Raw genomic sequence first — 21453 nt, forward strand, 5'->3', positions numbered from 1 at the left:
AGGAAGGTGGATGGGAGGCAGAGTAGCTGGGACTTAAACTTGCATTCCAATATGGAATGGCAGCATTGGAAACAGAGGCTTAATCCACTACACCACAACATCCCCCATGCAGTCTTCTCTAGGTGCTTCCTTGATCTGGGTGCGGCCTTGCCCTCTCTTCAATTGTGCCCCTCAATAGCATTTTGTAGTTGACATTTGTATGTGTGGTGGCAACTACTGGAGGTTGGCTCATTGAACAGTTCTTTTCCAGAACCTCCTAAAGACATTCGAAAGCTACAACTTAATATGCAGTGTCCCTCGCAAGTAAGAGTAGTCTCATGAGTAGTTCTAGCCAATGAGATATCTTCTTATGTCCCTAGGATGGAAATAAAAAGGCAGAGCCTCTGGGAAGGGGAAAGGCTTTTTCACCCCTTAACCATTCTTCTTCCAGCCTGCCTGACATGGACATAAGGCCTGGAGATGAGGCAGTCTTTCTCCACCACGAGAGGAACAGGACTAAGAAGGCATATGTGCTAAGCAGAAAGATGAAAAAACCATTGCACACATGAACTATCTACTTTTAGACTTCCTCTTTGGGGGGGGGGGTACAAAGAAATTCTTATTTGTTAAGCAAGTGTTTTAAATGTTTCCAACCACAATAAAACCCATTTCTAATTTATCTCCCTGATAAGGCCCTCAGGAGAGAGAGCATGCTTTATATCCTTAGTACTGTGTTCAGTGCCTCCATATAGTAGGTGTTTAATAAGTATTTGCCTAACTGACTAACATATCTTCTTTCCATTGGAGAAGCTGGGGTATTTTATATAACACAAAGCAGTAATTTAGGCAGAGTTACTAGTAAGTGACTAAGATGAATTAAGAACCGAATTAGCAAGTTAACAGGTCGAAAAGCAGGTAACAAAGGAATATTTGCTTCTTCCAAGCAAGTTCTCTGTCCTAAAAAACAACACACTACTATTCTTAGTACAGAAAGAATAATGCAGTTAGTGAGCCAACCTTTAATACAATAAAACCATGAAAAGGTACTATTATTCTATTTTACAGCTAAGGAAACCAAAACCCAAGTTGGTAACAGAGCTAGGATAAAAATCCAGGCAATCATGCCAGAACCTGCTTCCCTAACTATTACACTATACTAGTTAAACAATAGGGGATCATTCAAGCACAATTGTTCATTTAAAAGTCAAAATGTATGAGGGAAATATTTTTGTAAGCATTGCTAAATTTGAAATACTAATTCCTCACTATGATCCATTTGGTTATCTGGATACCTAAAGCATTAAGATAATGTGCCTCCCTGATGTATCTCAGGGAGTCAGACTTCTCCAGCAACTTCTGTTTCAAAGTGTGCCTTCAAGAACACGCATTGCCAGATGTCATGGTCTGGAAATTAGGGGCTGTTGTTTATGTCTAAAGCAGGTAAAACCACATCAAGTCCCACCCTTAAAGGTGTTATTTATATTCAGATTAGCAATGAATGGATTAAGTGGTTTTAAATGTTGAAGCACTGATCTTAACAGGAATTATACTTTAGGGAGGGCAGTTAATGGAAGGTTACTTGGTAACTAAACTCTTCCTCCAATTGTTTAGTTTTTAGTTTTTTTTTTTTTTTAACTTGACAGAGTTATAGACAGTGAGAGAAAGAGACAGAGAGAAAGGTCTTCCTTCCGTTGGTTCACTCCCCAAATGGCCGCCACGGCTGGCACTGAGACGATCTGAAGCCAGGAGCCAGGTGCTTCCTCCTGGTCTCCCATGCGGGTGCAGGGCCCAAGCACTTGGGCTGTCCTCCACTGCCTTCCCAGGCCACAGCAGAGAGCTGGACTGGAAGAGGAGCAGCTGGGACTAGAACACAGCACCCATATGGGATGCCGGCGCCACAGGCGGAAGATTAACAAAGTGACCTGCGGCGCTGGTCCCTGGCCTTTTGTTTTTTAATCCAGTGACCTAACTTGGCCCCCTCCAATCATCTTCAAAGGAGATCTGTGTGTGTGTGTGTGTGTGTATATACAAGGTGGGGGGAGGGGGCTTCTCTCTTCTCTGTAGCCATTATAAATCCGTATCGGACCTTCCTAATGAAACAGGACAAAACCTACTACTGATCCCAGAAGAGAAATTCTCTGATATAAAAAGCCAGTAGAAATGATCATGCGGGGCTGGGCACTGTGGCATAGAGGGTAAAGCTGCTGCCTGCAGCACCGCAGCATCCCATATGGGAACTGGTTTGAGTCCCAGCTGCCCCACTTCTCTGCTACGGTCTGGGAAAGCAGTAGAAGATGGCCCAACTCCTTGGGCCCCTGCACCCGCATGGGAGACTCAGAAGCTCCTGGCTTCGGATTGGCACAGCTCCGGCTGTTGTGGCCAACTGGGGAGTGAACCAGCGGATGGAAGACCTCTCTGTCTTTCTCTCTGCCTGTCTTTTTCTGTGTAACTCTTTCAAGCAAATACATCTTTCTTTTTTTTAAAACAGGCAGAGTTAGACAGTAAGAGAGAGAGAGACAGAGAGAAAGGTCTTCCTTTTTCCGTTGGTTCACCCCCCAAATGGCTGCTGCGGCTGACGCACCATGCTGATCCAAAGCCAGGAGCCAGATGCTTCTCCTGGTCTCCAAGCAAATAAATCTTAAAAAAAAAAAAAAAATTGATCATGTATAAGTCCATGCTACTCCCATTCAGTGCACCATTGTTGAAAACTCAGTAAGACCTGAAATAATTTAAAAAAAAAAAAATAAATAAAAACATTTATAGAGCACTAAGATCCCTAGTGTAGCTACTTATACTGTTTTACTTGCATATTGCATACATTATCTACTGAGATGTTGAAAACATTTTTTGAGATTTGGAAAATGTTATGTAACATAATCAATATATTAATAATATAACAGAGAGCACTTTTATAATGTATGTCATTTGCCCTTTTTCAAGGATGAGCATCACTCCATTTGCCAGTCTAAGATATTCCATTTTATAGGTATGCAGAAGGAAACAGGGAAAAGTCATGGCAAAGTCCTTTCTTACTTGCTACTGATCAAATTCTTAGCAGCTGCCTCTTGGATTTTTCTCCACAAAGAAATCATTTTTCTACCTGCTAACTGTTGATCGCAGATATTTCACTCATAATACGCAAAGCTATTACTTTTCTTTAGCTATTTGCTCAAGGGCTATATGAGCCCTAAACTGTAACCGGGCTTCCATGGAATAGTCTTTGTAGTTTTTTATGTTGTCTAGGTTTTTTGTTGCACTGGCATAATCTCCTTTTAGATAGTGTAGAATTCCCAGTTCATAGTAAGTATATGGCACCAGATAATGGTCATATTTTAAGAATTTTTCCTTTTGAATGACACGATTAAAGTAGTGCTCGGCCTTCAAATATTTACCTAAGTGTTTCAGGCACAGACCTTTCAGTAAATTTAACAAACTTAAGTCGTCTGTGCCATACTCTTCATTTGGGTTTTCTTGTAAAAGGCCTTTTCCTTTGTCAATTATGGATAGCCAGCTTGAAATAAGCTCTATTTTTTTGCTCATGACTCGGAAACCACTCCAGGCATAAATGAATTCCAGAAGGGGCTGTGCTGTAAACCAGCCTGTAGTCGTAGCATAGCGCTGACCTTTCTCAGCAACAAACTTCTCTATTGGCACAGGAGTTCCTAAAAATTTGATTCTCAGGCTATCCACTTTTAAGAAGAGAGCGTTCTTGTCCTCACTCACTGATTTCACAAATTCAGAAGGAAGCAAAGCCAATATTATAGCTTTACTGTACATATAAATTGCCTTGGACCACCTGCTATGTTGAGACAGTAGGTTGGCATAGTGGTAAGCCTGCCTCCACTCCTGCATAAAGATGTGACACCACATGAGTTCCCAGTAGCAGAGGTGATGAATCTGTTTCCACTCATTCTGAGTAAAAATGCACTCCTGTAATTTTAACTGTGCCCTTTCAAAATTTCCTCTCAGCATAGTAAAACGTGCATGAAAAAATTTAAGTACCACACAGTTTGGAAATTTATGGAGGTAGACTAAGAAGAGATTCTCTGTAGCAGATATTGAAACCTTTTCAACACCAAAAGCTACATAGATGTAACTATAGTAGAAGAATAGAGTTAAAACACTTAGGATATTATTTATATGGATTTCAGATGCACTTTCATTAAGCAAAGCCAAGCCTACCTCTCTATCACCAGAATATCCAACAATATTGAGCAGTTTCAGAGTCTTCGGTGGCACAAGTGATAACATTAAATTGAATGCTCCAAGTCCAAATTTGACTCCTCCAACCAGGTGCTTGTGGGCTTTGCTTTGGTTGTTAGGTATATGCATTAATACTTGCTGACAGTCTTTGTATATTTGGTAACTTGACCCAACGTTGATCCCACTTTTAAGAAAACCAAGCATGCTGTCATCCTGTATAAATGTTATGGTGGATTTCAAGATCAGACACTCAGCATAACAGACTTCTGCATGCAATTCTTCTTCTTTGATAGCTTTTATTCCCTGTCTACTCACAAGACGAGACAAAGCCATTATCCTAGGCTTTTTTCGGAAACTGTTACAGGTTTTCAAAGCCTCCTTTGCAGCAGTCATTCCAATCTGTATGTCTTGTGGCTCAAAAGTCAGAATGGCCTTGACAACCATAAGGATACCATACATGAGGGCATGGTATGTGCTGTTTTTAGACCATGGATAAATGAGACTTATTGCATCTGAGAATCTGTTATTTAGAAATAAATACAATGCAGTTGTACATTCTTCCAAGGAAGATAGTAGATTCATTGTTGTTGCCACGGGGATGGTTTCATAGGCGTCCTCAAAGGTGTCCTCCTGATCAGTTTCTCTTCTTAGAGAAAGTGATCTATTTAACATGATCTCCCGGTCACTCTCTGCTTTAGTTAGAGTAAGTGATATATTTAACTTGTCCTTCTGATTATTTTCTCTTTTACTTAGAATAAGTGACATATTTGCTTCCCCACTTAGAGATGGGAACTATCTAATGTGGAGTGATGTGGTCACAACGAGGGTAGCTTCTTGCTTTCCTGATGGGGGGCACTTCTTCCACACGAAGCTCGGCCTGAGGTGTCGCTGTTAAAATGGAGGCAAACAAACAACCAGCTGTGAGGTACAGCATTAGGATAGTCTCATCTATGTCAGACAGGGGGGAAAAGAAAAGAGAGTTTTATTTCATTTAAAAAAATGTTTAAATAAAGGCAGAGAGACAGAGACAGAGATTTTCCATCTGCTTGTTCATTTCCCCAAATGCCCTAAACAAAGCTGAAGCCAGGATCCAGGAACTTCATCGAAGTCTCCCATAAGGGGGGTAGGAACCTCAGTGCTATAATCATCATTTGCTGCCTTTTAGGGTGCACATTGGCAGGAGGCTGGAATCAGGTGCATAACTGGGATTCAAACACAAGCACTCTGATATATAGGATGCAAGCATTTAACTATACCCCAAACACCTGTCCCTAAAGATAATTTTATTTATCTAGAAGATGCATTTGTGAAAAGTTCAGATCATTTGGCATGTAGTAAAGTAAACCTGCTGTTTAAAAACACTCCGAAGTAAATACTTTGTAAACAAAAGAGGTTCTTTTTAAACCATCTTTTTAATGTACCAATTACAAAAGAGCATACTTTGTGTATTTCTATTTTAGAATTGTATACTGGCCAGCGCCGTGGCTCACTAGGCTAATCCTCTGCCTGTGGCGCCGGCACTCAGGGTTCTAGTCCCAGTTGCCCTTCTTCCAGTTCAGCTCTCTGCTGTGGCCAGGGAGGGCAGTGGAGGATGGCCCAAGTCCTTGGGCCCTGCACCCGCGTGGGAGACCAAGAGGAAGCACCTGGCTCCTGGCTTCGGATAGGTGCAGCGCTAGCCATAGTGGCCATTTTGGGGGTGAACCAATGGAAGGAAGACCTTTCTCTCTGTTTTGTTTTTTTTTTTTTTCTCTCTCTCTCTCACTAACTCTGCCTGTCCAAAAAAAAAAAAAGAATTGTATACTGATAGCTGTAAATTTTCTATATGGGAAGCCTCAGGGAACACAAACCTGGCTGGAAATGGGAAGGTATTTACATGGCTCTCCAATTAAGACTAAAGAAGGAATGAATTATCCAAAGAATTAAAAATGCATCCTGGGGTCGCTGCTATGGTGTAGTGAGTAGAGCCGCTGCCTGCTGTGCCAGTATCCCATATGGGCGCCAGCTCAAGTCCCGGCTACTCCACTTCCACTCCAGCTCTCTGCTATGGCCTGGGAAAGCAGTGGAGGATGGTCCAAGTCCTTGGACTCCTGCACCACATGGAAGACCTGGAGGAAGCTCCTGGCTCCTGGCTTCGGATCAGCACAGCTCCAGCAGCTGCGGCCAATTAGGAGTGAACCAGCAGATGGAAGACCTCTCTCTCTCTCTCTGCCTCTCCTTCTCTCTCTGTGTAACTCTTTCAAATAAATAAATCTTTTTAAAAAATGCATCCCATGCTATTCTTAGGACCATCACTGCACTTGCATGTATTTTCATGAAAAATCAGAAAAGAAATGAAATATTATGGTCAATCATATGGGACTGTGGACATGGAGACAGCATTATAAACTGAAATGAGTTCCTAGCATTGTTGACATTAGGAAGAAGAAATTTAAGTGTAATATTATCACAATACTACTCTAAAATTTTGGTAGATCTCTTTTCTCCAGGAAGGGGGGGATGAGGGTGGGCACAATGGAAGCCCAGTTTCAAATATCAAGCTATTTAATTTACTCATAAAACACTAGAGGTTCAATTAATCTATTTTTAACAGTAGAAACAGCTAGCAGAACACTTTAACAGAAACTATTAAAATGATGATCTATAATAATCACAAGTGTACTTAAGCAAAAAAGCATAATCAAAAGAAAAATAAAGAGAGGTGCAGATTTTTACACAGACGGAGAGAGCAAATGGATTACATTCGAGGGACAAAAATAATGAGAGCACAGCCTTAAAGTTGTTATTTTAGAGAAATTCTTGTTTTTATTCCTTAAAGTTCAGTTATGCTTCAGGAATTTAGTAACTGAAACCATTATGCTTTGCAAGGCTCAGTTACACATAGACCTGAAAGGCTCAGTTCTGTGAGGAACAGACTTGAAGACCATTAGGAGGGAACTCATTCCTGGGGCATCAATAGTACCTGCTAGATCAAGGTTATCCAAAGAAACCTACATAACAGCCAGATGCAATCCAAGGACAAAGGTTCCTTTCCTCTGGCCTAAACCAAATGATTTCAAATTTCTATGCTCTATTCAAGACAGCTCAAATTTTACTTTTCTGAAACCTCATCAAACTCTGTCTGCATAATCACTCTCCTGACCCTCTAGGTCTCCATTTGTGTTTCTCTCACTGCATTCAAACTACTTATACACCTGTTTTTACCAGTAGCCCAGGAGCTTCAAGGCATCACTTGTGTTTTATTCAGCTTTATATCCCAGTTTTAGCACATTCCCTGGAACAAAGTAGGCATTAATAGATGAACTTACTAAGTGAATTCAAGTGTCCACAAAACAAGTCTAGGAATTTTTTGAAAGCAAGTTGTGAACTTTACCACATAATTTCTGGGTTCCCTATTCCCAAGAAACACATATAGATATAGTCATTTGTTTTTCTCTAGTATTTTTTGGGATTGGGATTCTATTTTTCCCCACTTCAAGGACTAACACTTGTGTTGTCAATAATGTTAAGTTTTCAGAGATGCTGTTGAGGGGTACTTATTCTCTCTTCTTAGTGTTTCCATTAGGGAAATTTTGTACTAGAGGAATATTCCTGGCTGGTGGGCTGATTGCTAGCTGGGAGGTGACAGAAGGTACTGGAAAAGTGTGGTAATGGGGAACTAAATGCCTTCTGGATTCTTTTGTTTTGGAGCCAGCCTCTCTGTAGTCTAATAGCGAAAAATAGGAAGAGTTTGTTTTTTGATCTCCAGCTGTGCCTGGCATCAGGTGGGTAAATCTGTTTAATGAGGGGTGAATTATTAAAGAGTGCACCTGACAGAACATGAGAAACCACAATCACTATCAACTTAATCATAAAGGTCATACTTTGGTCTCCTTCCACCTGAGTCTTGCATCTGCCTCTCATGAGTTCTGAACTCAGGGGAGAAATAAGGATGTTATTTATTGACCTCTAAAATTAGCACCTTCTTCTACCTCAGACTCTCTGTCCTTTTCCCCTCCCATGGGTGACCAAACCCTATAAATTCTCCTTGCTGATTTGAGGTGCCTCTTACCTCTCCAACAATGCTCATCACTAAGGTTGTCAAACAGTAACAAGCACAGACTGTGAAGCCAAACTGCTTACCTTTGAATCCTGGTTTTTTCCCTTCTTGGCCTTACTGTGTCCTCTGTTTCCTCATTTGCTACTAGGGAAAAAGAGTCATGATCAAAGAGTTGTGGGGAACAGTGAACTTGAGGCAGTTAGACAGTACCAGGTACACACAGTGAATCCTCAGGAAACAGTATTATTCTGTACATCCTCCCCACCCCAGTCTCCACACATGGCTTGCCACAGGGTGCGTGTGGGTGTCCACTGAATTGTTTTAAGTGGAGTTTAGGGTGCTGACCTCTTTGTACAGAAGCCCCAAAATGTTTGCTAATAAAGGTGGAGTCATACTCCTGTTGATCTTATTTAAAATATTCTCTCTGTAGTGGCTTCTTTACCTTTACCTGCTGTGTAACTTTTTCATTTGGGGGCCGGCATTGTGGCCTAATGGGGTAAGCCACTGCCTGCAATGCTGGTATCCCAAATGGGCACTGGTTAGAGTCCTGACTGTCCCACTTCCCATCCAGCTCCCTGCTAATGTGTGGGAAAACAGTGGAGGGTGACCCAAGTGCTTCAGCCCCTGCACCTATGTGGGAGACCAGGATGAAGCTCCTGGCTCCTGGCTTCAGATTGGCTCAGTTCTGACCATGGTGGCAATTTGGGGAGTGAACCAGCAGATGGAAGATCTCTCTGTCCCTCTCTCTCTCTTCTCTGTCTCTCTCTCTCTCTCTTTCTCTCTCTCTCTCTCTCTCTCTCTGTGTGTGTGTGTAACTCAGCCTTTCAAATAAATATATCTTTTTAAAATATATCTTTTTAAAAAATATTTTTAATTGGAAAGATAAATCTGGTGAGGAGAATGGTTTACAGGAGGCTAATACTGAGCCAGGAAGATCAATCAGTTAGGGAGCTTGAGTGAGATGGAGAGGGAGAGGTTGAGATGACCAAAAAAGAAAATTAAAAAAAAAAAAAAAAGAGGCAGAAGGGACTACACCGAGAACAGATGAAGGGAGGAGCTGAGATGGACAAGGATGAGGCAAACCTCTTCTACCAACACACAAGAGGCTTCCTTCTTTTCATTCAACACCTATTTAAATGAATTCCTGTGAACAACACTCTTATGGAGTTGATTTTCTTAAGGGAGAGACACTGGTGGGAGGAGAGAAACAAGAAAAAAAAGAATAAATAACATGCCAGCTGTTTTTACATGCTGCACCAGTTAGAGCAGAATAAGGAATCTGGAGAACTACTTGGTGTGAAATATTTGCTTTTTATGTACAAGAGTCAGGGAAGTCCTCCCTGATCAGGTGACATTTGACCAGAGGTTTAGAAGACATGGGGGTCTCGATCTTTTTTTTTTCAGACCAAAATAAGCAGATATCCTATGTGCTCCTGCCATGCCCTGTGCTATCACAGCACTTGGAATGCAGTCACCCCTCAGCAGCCATGAGGGATTGGTTCCAGACCACCCATAGATATTGAAATTCAGATGCTCAAATCCCTCATATAAAATGTTCATATTTGCACATAACCTATGTATATCCTCTCTATATATGACGTTTTATAAAAACTAATACCTTGTAAATGCTATGTAAGTATTTGTTATATTATATTATTTAGTGAATAATAACAAGGGAAAAAATCCGTACATGTTCAGTAGACTCAATTTTTTCAACCCACAGTTGATTAAATTGATGGATATGGAACCCTCAGCTGTGAGACCTGATTCTCTAGATTTTTTTATTTTTAAATATTAATTAATTAATTAGGGAGGCAGAGAAAGAAAGAGAGCACCCATCTACAGATTCAGTCCCCAGATGCCCAAATGAGCCCGGGCTGGAGCCAGGAGCTAGGCACACAATTCGGGACTCTGATGTGGGTGGCCAGAATCCAATCACTTGGGCGCCCAAGTTTCTGCACTGGTGGAAATCTGGAGTCAGGAGCTGGAGCCAGAAAATGAATCCAACATTTCCATATGGGAGGTGAGCATCTTAACCGCTAGGCTAAACTGCCCTCTCCCTGGTACTACATATATTATTTTTTTTAAAAAAGATTTTATTTATTTATTTGAAAGGTAGAGTTACAGTGAGAGGGAGAGACAGAGAGAAAGGTCTTCCTTCTGTTGGTTTACTCCTCAAATGGCTGCAACAGCCAGAGCTGTGTCGATCTGAAGCCAGGAGCTTCTTCTGGGTCTCCCATGTGGGTGCAGGGGCCTAAGCACTTGGGTCATTTTCTACTGCTTTCCCAGGCCATTGCAGAGAGCTGGATTGGAGGAGGAGCAGCCAGGACTAGAACTGGCGCCCACATGGGAGGCCAGTGCCGCAGGTGCCACGGCGCCAGCCCCATGGACTGCATATATTATTAAAGCCTGTTTTCTAACTGTGATTTTATACCTGTTTTTATCACCAAGTGTAACAATTGGCATTTAGTCATTAAGATAACATCTTACCAAATGGTTATGACACTTTTCAAGTTATATACACTGAAATAAATCAATTGACTATGCATACTAAAAGTCACGGAAACACATTAGTGAATACAAAAAGAATAGATGTCCTTAACATTGAAAGAGTCCCTTTGAATCAAAAGATAGATGAAACACTCCAAATTGCCGATAAACTTCTGTTCAACCTTACTATTAATCAACATAATACACATTAAAAATATCTATTTTTAAAATCAAATGTTGGCCAGTGCCGCGGCTCAATAGGCTAATCCTCCGCCTTGCGGCGCTGGCACACCAGATTCTAGTCCTGGTTGGGGCGCCGGATTCTGTCCCGCTTGCCCCTCTTCCAGGCCAGCCCTCTGCTATGGCCCAGGAGTGCAGTGGAGGATGGCCCAAGTCCTTGGGCACTGCACCCGCATGGGAGACCAGGAGAAGCACCTGGCTCCTGCCTTCGGATCAGCGCCGGCTGCAGCGCGCCGGCCGCGGCGGCCATTGGAGGGTGAACCAACGGCAAAAAGGAAGACCTTTCTCTCTGTCTCTCTCTCTCTCACTGTCCATTCTGCCTGTCAAAAATAAAAAAATAAATAAATAAAATAAAATAAAATATTTACAAAGCCATAAAATTACAAAACTATAAAGCCCAGCATTAGCTAATATATGGTGAATCAAATAACCATGTGGACTTGTTGATAATATGTTTAAATGGGTGGGACAATTTTGGAGTGCTAATTGAAATGCTTTAAAACCTTTTTACACTTTTCAGACTCTTTGGCCCAGTAATTTAACTTATGGATTGAATTATTCTAAAGAAACAATCAGGGATGTGCATAAAATCTATGCAAGCTATTTTCATTCCAGCCTTTATGTAAAACATATAAAACGAAAGCAACCTTAAATTTCTTACAACAGAAAATATCTATATAGTGAACTACTATGCAAATATTATAATATTGTAGAATATTTAGTGACTTGGCAAATTGTTTATGGTATAATGCACAGTATTAGGGTTCTCCTGGGAATATTTATGTCCAAGCCTATATCTATGTTGATATTATATCCTCTATAAACACATCTATCTATCAAGATTTATTATAAGGAATTGGTTCATGCAATAAGAGTGGCTGAGATGCCTCAAGACCGGGAGCCAATGGTGTAATTCCAGTGAGAGTCCAAATGCCTGCAAACCAAGAGAGCCAGTGTTATAAATTTCCATCCCAAAGATGACAGGTTTAAGACTCAAGAAGAATCAATTTTACAGTTTTAGTTTGAAGGCAGGAAAAGAGAAATATCCCAACTCAATCCGTGAGGCAGGAGGAGTTCTCTCTCACTCACCCTTTTTTTTCTGGGACCTAAATGACTAGATAAGGCCTCCAAGTATTTGGTAAATCAATCTCTTCTACTTAAATGTTAATGTCGGCCGGCGCCGCGGCTCACTAGGCTAATCCTCCGCCTAGCGGCGCCGGCACACCGGGTTCTAGTCCCGGTCAGGGCACCGGATTCTATCCCGGTTGCCCCTCTTCCAGGCCAGCTCTCTGCTGTGGCCAGGGAGTGCAGTGGAGGATGGCCCAGGTGCTTGGGCCCTGCACCCCATGGGAGACCAGGAAAAGCACCTGGCTCCTGGCTCCTGCCATCGGATCAGCGCGGTGCGCCGGCCGCAGCGCGCCGACCGCGGCGGCCATTGGAGGGTGAACCAACGGCAAAAGGAAGACCTTTCTCTCTGTCTCTCTCTCTCACTGTCCACTCTGCCTGTCAAAAAAAAATAATAAAAAAAAAAATAAAAAATAAATGTTAATGTCATTCACAAACATCCTTACAGACACATTGGGAATAATGTCTGGGCACCCCATGGCCCTGTCAATTTGACACATGAAATTAACAGTCGCATGCCGCAAAAAAGCAGGTTTCAGGGTGCGTGTTATAGCACAGCAGGTTAAGCTACCACTTAGGATACCTACATCCTATACTGGAGTGTCAATTTGAGTCCTGACTACCCTGCTTTGGATATAACTTCCTGCTAATGTGCATCCTGGAAGGAGTGCTAATTGACATGACTTAAGCTCAAGGCTTAAGTAATTGAGTCTGGGAGACCCAGATGGAATTCCAGGCTCTGGACTTTGACCTGGCCTAGTCCTGTCCCAGCTGTTGAGCACCTTTTGTAGTCAGTGGATGGAAGATCTCTTTTTTTCTCTCTCTCTGTCTCTCTCTCTCTCTCTGTTTCTCTATGTAGCTTTGCCCTTCAACTAAATAAATAAACTTCAAAAAATAACAAAAGGCAAACATATTACCTTTACAGAATGCCTACAGATCTATAGCAGTGAGGGAGACTCTCCTTTAAAAAATTATATTTTCTAAGACTGTGGAACAGTTGAGCTTTTGGATAAAATCTGGAGCCACAAAATCCTAGAAAACATTTAACCAGATTGTCTTCTCATTGGTGGGAGGGCAGAAGGGCCGGAAAGAACATACTAACACAAAATATGGACGAGTGTGCTTCAAGACAACTCAATAGATGCCAGATTGAGCAGGCTTATATAAACCAATGACTAGTTATAAACAAAGGATCTACATGGAAAGAAATTATGCAGTGATAAGAATACCATAAGAAATAGTTGCTCTGGAATTTCACAGCACCTAAGTCAGGAGAGAGAAAAGAGGGAAATGATTTGTGAACAATTTGATTAGAACTCTGAACAAATTTGATGAGCGCTCTGAAAAGTAATTTTTTAAAAATATGTATTTTATGAGGCTGGCGCCGCGGCTTACTAGGCTAATCCTCCACCTTGCGGCGCCGGCACACGGGGTTCTAGTCCCGGTCGGGGTGCCGGATTCTGTCCCGGTTGCCCCTCTTCCAGGCCAGCTCTCTGCTGTGGCCCGGGAGTGCAGTGGAGGATGGCCCAGGTGCTTGGGCCCTGCACCCCATGGGAGACCAGGATAAGTACCTGGCTCCTGCCTTCGGATCAGCGCGGTGCGCCGGCTGTGGTGGCCATTGGAGGGTGAACCAATGGCAAAGGAAGACCTTTCTCTCTGTCTCTCTCTCTCACTGTCCACTCTGCCTGTCAAAAAAAAAAAAAAATGTATTTTATGTGTTTGCATCCTACTAGACTTATCTGAGGGCAAGGTCCTTACATTTATCTTTTTATTCTGGTGCTTACTTAAGTACAATAGCTAACACTTATTCTAACACTTATTAGGTGTATAATACAGGCTTTTGAAGAATGGAAGATGAAAAGGAGTACACCTAGCATAACTAAGATTGTAAATCAGGTGGTATAAAGGTTGTGTTGAGTGATTTATACTCTCCCTGCAGTATTCCAAATATTCAGTTATCCTCTTTTTTTTTTTTTTTAAGATTTTATTTATTTATTTGAGAGGTAGAGTTACAGACAGAGAGGGAGAGACAGAGAAAAAGGTCTTCCATCTGCTGGTTCACTACCCAGATGGGATGTAGGTGCAATAGGCAAAGGCTTAGTTTACTATCCCACAGCGCTGTCCCCTTTCATAAAAGCTGGAAGGCTAGGGGCTGGCGCTGTGGCTCACTTGTTAATCCTCCGCCTTGAGGCGACGGCATCCCATATGGGCACCGGGTTCTAGTCCCGGTTGCTCCTCTTCCAGTCCAGCTCTCTACTGGGGCCCGGGAGGGCAGTGGAGAATGGCCCAAGTGCTTGGGCTTCTGCACCCACATGGTAGACCAGGAGAAGCACCTGGCTCCTGGCTTCAGATTGGCGCAGCGCCAGCTGTAGTGGCCATTTGGGGAGTGAACCAACAGAAGGAAGATCTCTCTCTCTCTCTCTCTCTCACTGTCTATAACTCTGTCAAATAAAAAAGTAAAAAACTTTAAAAAAATAAATAAATAAAAGCTGGAAGGCTACTATGGGAAACAAAACTTGGACCTCATTAGCACCTTGTCCATGACAGTAGTAAAACTGCCTCACTGAAATCTGAGGTGATGGAAATCAAAATGCCTTTCAAGATTGTGACAGAATAACTGTAAAGTTCAGGAAAATAATGGGAAGACCAACTAAGAATTTTAAAATTATAGTTAAAATGATCTGTGTGAGAAATATTGGGTGAGAAACTCTGAACAAGCTGCATCTGGCTGAGGAGGGATGGGGTATTTGTGCATAAAAATACAATAAACAGTTTTCACAGAACATAACCTAATACAGCAATTTTAGGGTAAAATGGGGTAGGTTTTTTGAATTGTTTATAATTTTTGTTTAAAAAAATGTTACTGGGGCCAGCACTGTGGTGCAGTAGGTTAATCCTCCGCCTGCAGTGCCAGCATCTCTTATGGGCGCCGGTTCTAGTTCCGGTTGCTCCTCCTCCAATCCAGCTCTCTGCTTATGGCCTGGGATAGCAGTAGAGGATGGCCTGGGTCTTTGAGCCCCTGCACCCACGTGGGAGACCCAGAAGAAGCTCCTGGCTCCCCGCTTCAGATCGGTGCAGCTCCGGCCGTTGTGGCCATCTGGAGAGTGAACCAGCGGCTGGAAGACCTCTTTCTCTGTCTCTACCTCTCTCTCTAACTCTGTCTTTCAAATAAATGAAATAAATCTTCAAAAATTTTTATTATTTAATTTTATTTATTTGAAAAGCAGGGAGAGAGAAACGTGAGAGTGAGACAGAGATCCATCTTCCATCCTCTGGTTCACTCCCCAAATGTCTGCAATAGCCATGGCTGGGCCAGGCTGATGTCAGAATTCCATCTGGGTCTCTCATATGGGTGGCAGTGACCCAATTATTTGAGCTATCACCTGATGGTTCCCAGAAGGCATTAGCAGGAAGCTGGATTAGAAGCAGAGTAGCTGGGACTGGAAACTGCACTTCAGTATGGGCTGTGGGTATCCCTAAGCCAACTGTCAATAAATTTATAAAATGCTAAAACAAATTACTTTTAGGGAAGAAATCTGCTGTCACAGAAACCCTTCTGGACTGTGAGAATCAGAGGTTCTGAATTTGGGCACTAAATAGCTAACTGTAAAACTTTAGGGAAATTATTCATCTTCAAATACTAATTGAGCAATAACCCAGTGAAGATACTGAAATAGCTTTTTAGTAAAATTCATTAACTTAACAAAACGTTACTGAGAACCAACTGTAGGTCTAACTGCAATGCTCGGCAGTGAGAACGCAGGAGGGTGAAACAGTCCTCGTGCTTGCGGATCTCACACTGTAGCTGGGAGAGACTCCAATGCAATGAGTGAGTAAGTCAGAGGGTGAGAAGAGCTACAAAGAAAAGTAAGGCTGAGTAAGATGGTTTAGGGAGGTATGGGGGAAGGGCATATTATGATGTATAAAACTGTTGCAATAGTAGTATATTTTAAAAAACAAGACTTTCCAATTACAAAGTTAAAAAATGAAAGTTCCTCCCTGTCTTCAAGCCATCCCAATTCCCAGGGGGTAACCACAGTCAACAGTTTGGGAATATATGTATTAATGATAGACTTTTATATATTTTTTCTTTTATTTAGACTTTTTATATATTAACACTCCTGCTTAATTCCTCCACTACTACCTCCACTTGAAAATTTGTATTTTTTTCTTTAAAATAAGATTACTTTTAATTTTTTCTTTGTAATCAATCCAGCTTATAACAGAAAAAAAAATCAGTAAATAACCAAAATGTATAAACAGTATGCTCATAATTCCAGCCACCCACAGATAGCATCTTTATTACCTTCATTTTCTCCCAAGCAATCTAGAGCCTAAAATGACAATGATAATATATTTCAATTTACACAGCTTTGGTGATTTCTAAGTTCAATTTGAAGTTCCTCCCTCTCCAAGCACCCCACTTAAAAAAAAGATAGAAAACTGAAAAATATTGGAAAGTAAACAAGAAAATTTAAATTACTTTTTCTTAATACAGTTTATTTTTACAAAACCAGAATCATTCTGAGCATACTTTTGGTTTAGAAGTCTACTTTTGTTACTTAACTATACACCATAAACATTTTTCTGACATCAGAAATTCTTACATAATGTGATTTTAAATGGTCATATATTTAAACTAACCCTTTTCTGTGTGGTTTTCAAGTTAGTTCCAAATTTTTAACATATAAATAAGATACTATGAACATTTTGCATGTAAATCTATGAATATTTCCTACAATAAATTCCATCAAGTAGATTGCTGGGTCAAAGTACATGTGTAATTTAGTATATCTTTAAATATTTATTTTCATCTATTTGAAGGATAGGTGGGGGAGAGAGAGAGAGAGATTGTTCTTCCATCCACTGGTTTACTCCCCAAATAGCTGCTACAGTCAGGGGTGGGCTAGGCGGAAAGCCAGGAACCAGGAATTCCAACTGAGTCTGATACATGGAGAGCAGGGTCCCAGATACTTGGGCCATCATCTGCTGCCTCCCATATGTATTAGCAGGAAGCTGGATTGGAAATAGAGCAGCAGGGCTCAACTGGCATTCTGACATAGGATGTGGGTGTCCCAAGCCAGCAGCTTAACCTTCTGTACCACAATGCCCAACCCCAGTTTAATAATTTTAAAACATATTGTCATTAACCTTCAAATATAATATATATATCACTGCATAATCCTATCAGCACTATAGGTGCCAATTTCCCTTTTTTTTTTTTTTTTAATTTGACAGGTAGAGTTTCAGACAGTGAGAGAGAGAGAGAGACAGAGAGAAAGGTCTTCCTTCCATTGTTTCACTCCTCAAATGGCCACCACGGCCGGAGGTGAGCCGATCCGAAGCCAGGAGCCAGGTGCTTCCTCCCGGTCTCCCATGCGGGTGCAGGACCCCAAGCACCTGGGGCATCCTCCACTGCCTTCCAGGACCATAGCAGAGAGCTGGACTGGAAGAGAAGCAGCTGGGACTAGAACCACGGCCCATATGGGATGCCATCACCTCAAGGCAGAGGATTAACCAAGTGAGCCGTGGCGCCGGCCCCTCCCTGTACTGTTTTAATTTGCATTTCTTTTTTAGTGAGGATAGACATTTTTCTTCTTTATAGACCTACCTATGTGTTCTTTTAACCATTATTTTCACTGTTTCTCAGAAACTGGCTTTGGATGAGATTAACATTTTAGAAATCATTATTATTTAAGAAACAGAGAGATAGTTCCCATCTTCTGGTTCACTTTCCAAATGCCTGCAATGAACAGGGCTGAGCTGGGTCTGGAGGCAGGGGGCAGGAATGCAATGCAGGTCTCCCTCATGGGTGGCAGGGACGTACTCACTTGAGCCATCTCCTGATGTCTCCAGGGTCTGTATTGGCAAGAAGCTGGAATTGGGAGCAGGAGCCAGGAATTGAATCCAGGCACTTAAAGAATTCGGATATCTTAACTGCTAGGGTAAACACCTGCCCCTTTGCATATTTTTTATAGGGGAAAGTCATGCTTTGTTCATTACTAGAAATTTTAGACTCCTGGATTTTGAGGACTAAACAGACTAGGAAAAAAATGTGGTAACACAAGGCACAAACTTTTTCTACTAAGAAAACAAGAGATTAAAAAAGTTAACATTCTTTCAATTAAAAAAGGTGGAGGAGGAGTGGATGTTGTGACATAGCCTCTGCTTGCGATGCCCATGTCTCATATCTAAGGCCTAGATGGAGTCCCAGTTGCTCCACTTCTGAGCCAGCTTTCTGCTGGAAGCCAGCACCCGGGGAGTATAGCAGATGATGCCCCAAGTACCTGGGTCCCTGCCACCCACGTTGGAGACATGCATGGAGTTCTGGGCTCCTGGCTTTGGCCTGGCCCAACCCTGGTTGATGTGGCATGTTGTGAATCAGCATGGAAAAACCTCTCTCTCTCTCTCTCTTGCTTTTAAATAAATAATCTTTTTAGAAAATGGGGGAGCAGGGGTTGGCGCTGTGGTGTAGCAGGTACAGCTGCTGCCTACAGTGCCAGCATTTGATTTGGACAGCAGTTTGAGTCCCAGCGGCTCCACTTCTGATCCAGCTCTCTGCTATGGCCTGGAAAAGCAGCAGAAAATGGTTCAAGTCCTTGGGCCCCTGTCTCTGCCTGGGAGACCAGGAAGAAGTTCCTGGCTCCTGGATTCAGATTGGCACAGCTCTGGCCATTGCAGCCATATGGAGAATGAACCAGTGGATGGAATACTCTGTCACTCTTTTCCTCTGCAATCTCCCTCTCAACTAAATAAATAAATCTTAAAAAAAAAAATACAATAAAGTCTCCCTAATTTGGACTGACATTCATTTCATTTATTTTTAAAGAATTATTTATTCATTTGAAAGCAGAGTTAGGCAGAGAGAGAGAGAGAGAGAGAGAGAGACTTTCTTTTTTCTTTTTTTGACAGGCAGAGTGGACAGTGAGAGAGACAGAGAGAAAGGTCTTCCTTTTGCCGTTGGTTCACTCTCCAATGGCTGCCGCCATCCCTTTGTTCACTCTCCAAATGGCTACAACAGCCAAGACTGGGACAAGCTAAAGCTTGGAGCCTGGAACTCCATCCAGGTCTCCCATGTGGGAAGCAGGGGTCCAAGCACTTGGTCCATCTTCCACTGCTTTCCCAGGAGCATCAGCAGGGAGCTGGATTGGAAGTGGAGCAGGAGAGACTGGAACTGGCGCTCATACGGGATGCTAGCATGGAAAGTGGCAGATTAATCCTCTGCACCACAATGCCAGTCCCTGGACCGACATTTAGTGAAAATAACTGGGTGTGTGCTCTTAGAGAAAGACTGTAGAGTAAAATAGTGTATGGAGATAGTGTGCAGAATTATCATTTTTTCAAGGTAACCAGGTTAGCAGAGCCTGGCCAGGAATTGGCCCTAGGAATAAATAATACCTAAATGGGGGCTGGTGTTTGGTTCAGTGACTTAGTTTGTTGTTTGGTCACGTTGGAGTGCCTAGGATGAGCCCTGGATACTCTTCTTCCCATCCAGCTTCCTGCTACTGTTTAAACTAGGAGGCAGTAGGTGACGACTAAGTACTTGAGTCCCTGCCATCAACACAGGAGATTGGGATGGAGTTCCCAGCTCCTGGCTTCAGTCTGGCTGTTGTGGGCATTTATGGAGTAAACCAGTGGGTGGAAGATCTCTATGCCTGTCCCTCTTTGCCTTTCAAATAAAATGAAAGTAACTAACAAAAACATTAAAAACAATAATTTTTAATTAGCTCATCAAATGCCTGCCTCTGGGAGCAGATAGATGCTGGTCAGGGTGCACCCCTTTCCCTTTAATGTGTTTGAAAGTAGTTTGTTGTAAGTCGGCAGACTGCTTCAGTTCACTTTGAAATTCTCTTTAGTACAGCTGACTTTGTAGTCAATTAAAAAATATTTATTGAGGTCTATTAGTAGTTATATAGCATATATAATAAATACTATCTTTCAATAAGTTATTTATACTTAACCCAACAGCAATTTTCATAAATTCTTTATAGAAGAAAGTTAAATTCATAAGGCTTGAAAGAATTGATATTCTGTCATTCAGGAGATTATAAAATTATCTTTATAATTATTGTTTAATCCTCTGGAGAAGAACGCTGCTAAGCAGATAAAAACAAAAATCAGTAAGACTAAGGGAGAATAAATATATTCTATAGAGCTCCTATTTTCTTGAGACAGTCTAATTCTTTTCATAAGTTCATAAATTGGAAAAAAATATACAGGTATAAGTTACCTGGAGAGAATCTATACTCTATTCACGAACTTTCCCTGCACTCTATCCCACGTGGATAATCACCAAGTGAAGTTAAAGCAGATGAAACAGATAAAAACACAATACCTAAGGAATTAGGTGCGACAGTTCCAACTCTGGTGCATTTGTGATGTGTAATGCCTCTGTGGTTTTTTTTTTGTGTGTGTGTGTGTGTGGCTAAGAACTGAAATCTGTTATCAATAGAGTTGGTGTCTAGCAAATAAATTGTGTAAAATCGAAACTGACCTTTAAGCCATTCTAACTTAAGAAAAGAATCCCTAGTGGCAGATTTTCAGACGCGGCTTGAGAGTCGCGGTCCCCAGGATCTGAGCACTAGTGGACGAGATGTGTCACTACAGCACGCAACAGACCGGCACCAGAAGGGGAGAACAAATCACTTAGTGCTTCAGAGGCAAGTTAATTTCTGAATTGCAGCTGGCCAGATCGCTCTAAGGACTTAGGCTTTTGACACAATTTCAATATAACGGGGAGCCACCGGCCCCCCAAAACACACACACACATTTACGTGTCCCCTCCGGGTCCCAGAACTCAGACCCAGTTGGTGATAAATGGGTGACCGGCTCCGAAGGGGCTGGAGAGTCGGCGTAGGGCGGGAGGTATCGCGAGTCCCTGAGGGGCAGCGTCCCTCTCCAGGGCTGGTGACTGCTCAGAACGGCGCGGGTAACGGAGATCTCCCCCGGCCAAACTCCCGGTTACCTGGGATGTGCCCCGGAGATCACGGAGCAGCCGACTAGGCCGGGTTCCCCAACAGAAAGGCGGCGACTGCTGCAACATCAGCGGCTAAATTTTACAGCCCTTCATAGGCCGGCCTAATGCACCTGTACTTAGATTACTAACGTGGGGGGTCCCCAGAGCGGGGGGCGATGTAAGGGGGAGTGGGTTAGGAGAGACGAGAGGAAGCAGAGACGGGTTTAGGGAAAGGGGGAGGGGAGGGGGCGGGACGCCGCGGGGAAGGCCCAGGGGTTTACAGGCGAGATCGTGGCGTTCCCATGGAAACGTATCCCTCCGCCCGTGAGCCGCGTCTTCGCAGTCTCAGTTCCCTCCGCGCCGCTTCTCGCTGTTTCCGCCCAGCTCCTTTGTGCCGCGCAGAACGTTGCGATGACGCATGCGC

General features: G+C 42.5%; 1 protein-coding gene across 7 annotated transcripts; it reads right to left on the bottom strand.

Moving 5' to 3' along the window:
* Window positions 1-2896: 2896 nt before the first annotated feature.
* LOC100357811 (tetratricopeptide repeat protein 39B) lies at window positions 2897-21409 on the bottom strand. Of its 7 annotated transcripts, none has more exons than XM_070069221.1 (4): window positions 21039-21409; window positions 8302-8362; window positions 7384-7453; window positions 2897-5070 (listed from the first exon to the last, which is right to left on the bottom strand). In XM_070069221.1, exon 4 carries the CDS (start codon window positions 4945-4947, stop codon window positions 3127-3129), a length of 1821 nt encoding a protein of 606 aa, XP_069925322.1. In that variant the 5' UTR covers window positions 4948-5070; window positions 7384-7453; window positions 8302-8362; window positions 21039-21409; the 3' UTR covers window positions 2897-3126. The 7 variants fall into 7 exon arrangements, with proteins under 7 accessions (XP_069925322.1, XP_051698940.1, XP_051698942.1 ...); XM_051842980.2 differs by having other exon boundaries at window positions 7374-7453; XM_051842982.2 differs by having other exon boundaries at window positions 7374-7453; window positions 8302-8359; window positions 21039-21342.
* Window positions 21410-21453: the final 44 nt, after the last annotated feature.

The sequence above is a fragment of the Oryctolagus cuniculus genome, chromosome 2 (assembly GCF_964237555.1).
Source record: "Oryctolagus cuniculus chromosome 2, mOryCun1.1, whole genome shotgun sequence".
Classification (NCBI taxonomy): domain Eukaryota; kingdom Metazoa; phylum Chordata; class Mammalia; order Lagomorpha; family Leporidae; genus Oryctolagus; species Oryctolagus cuniculus.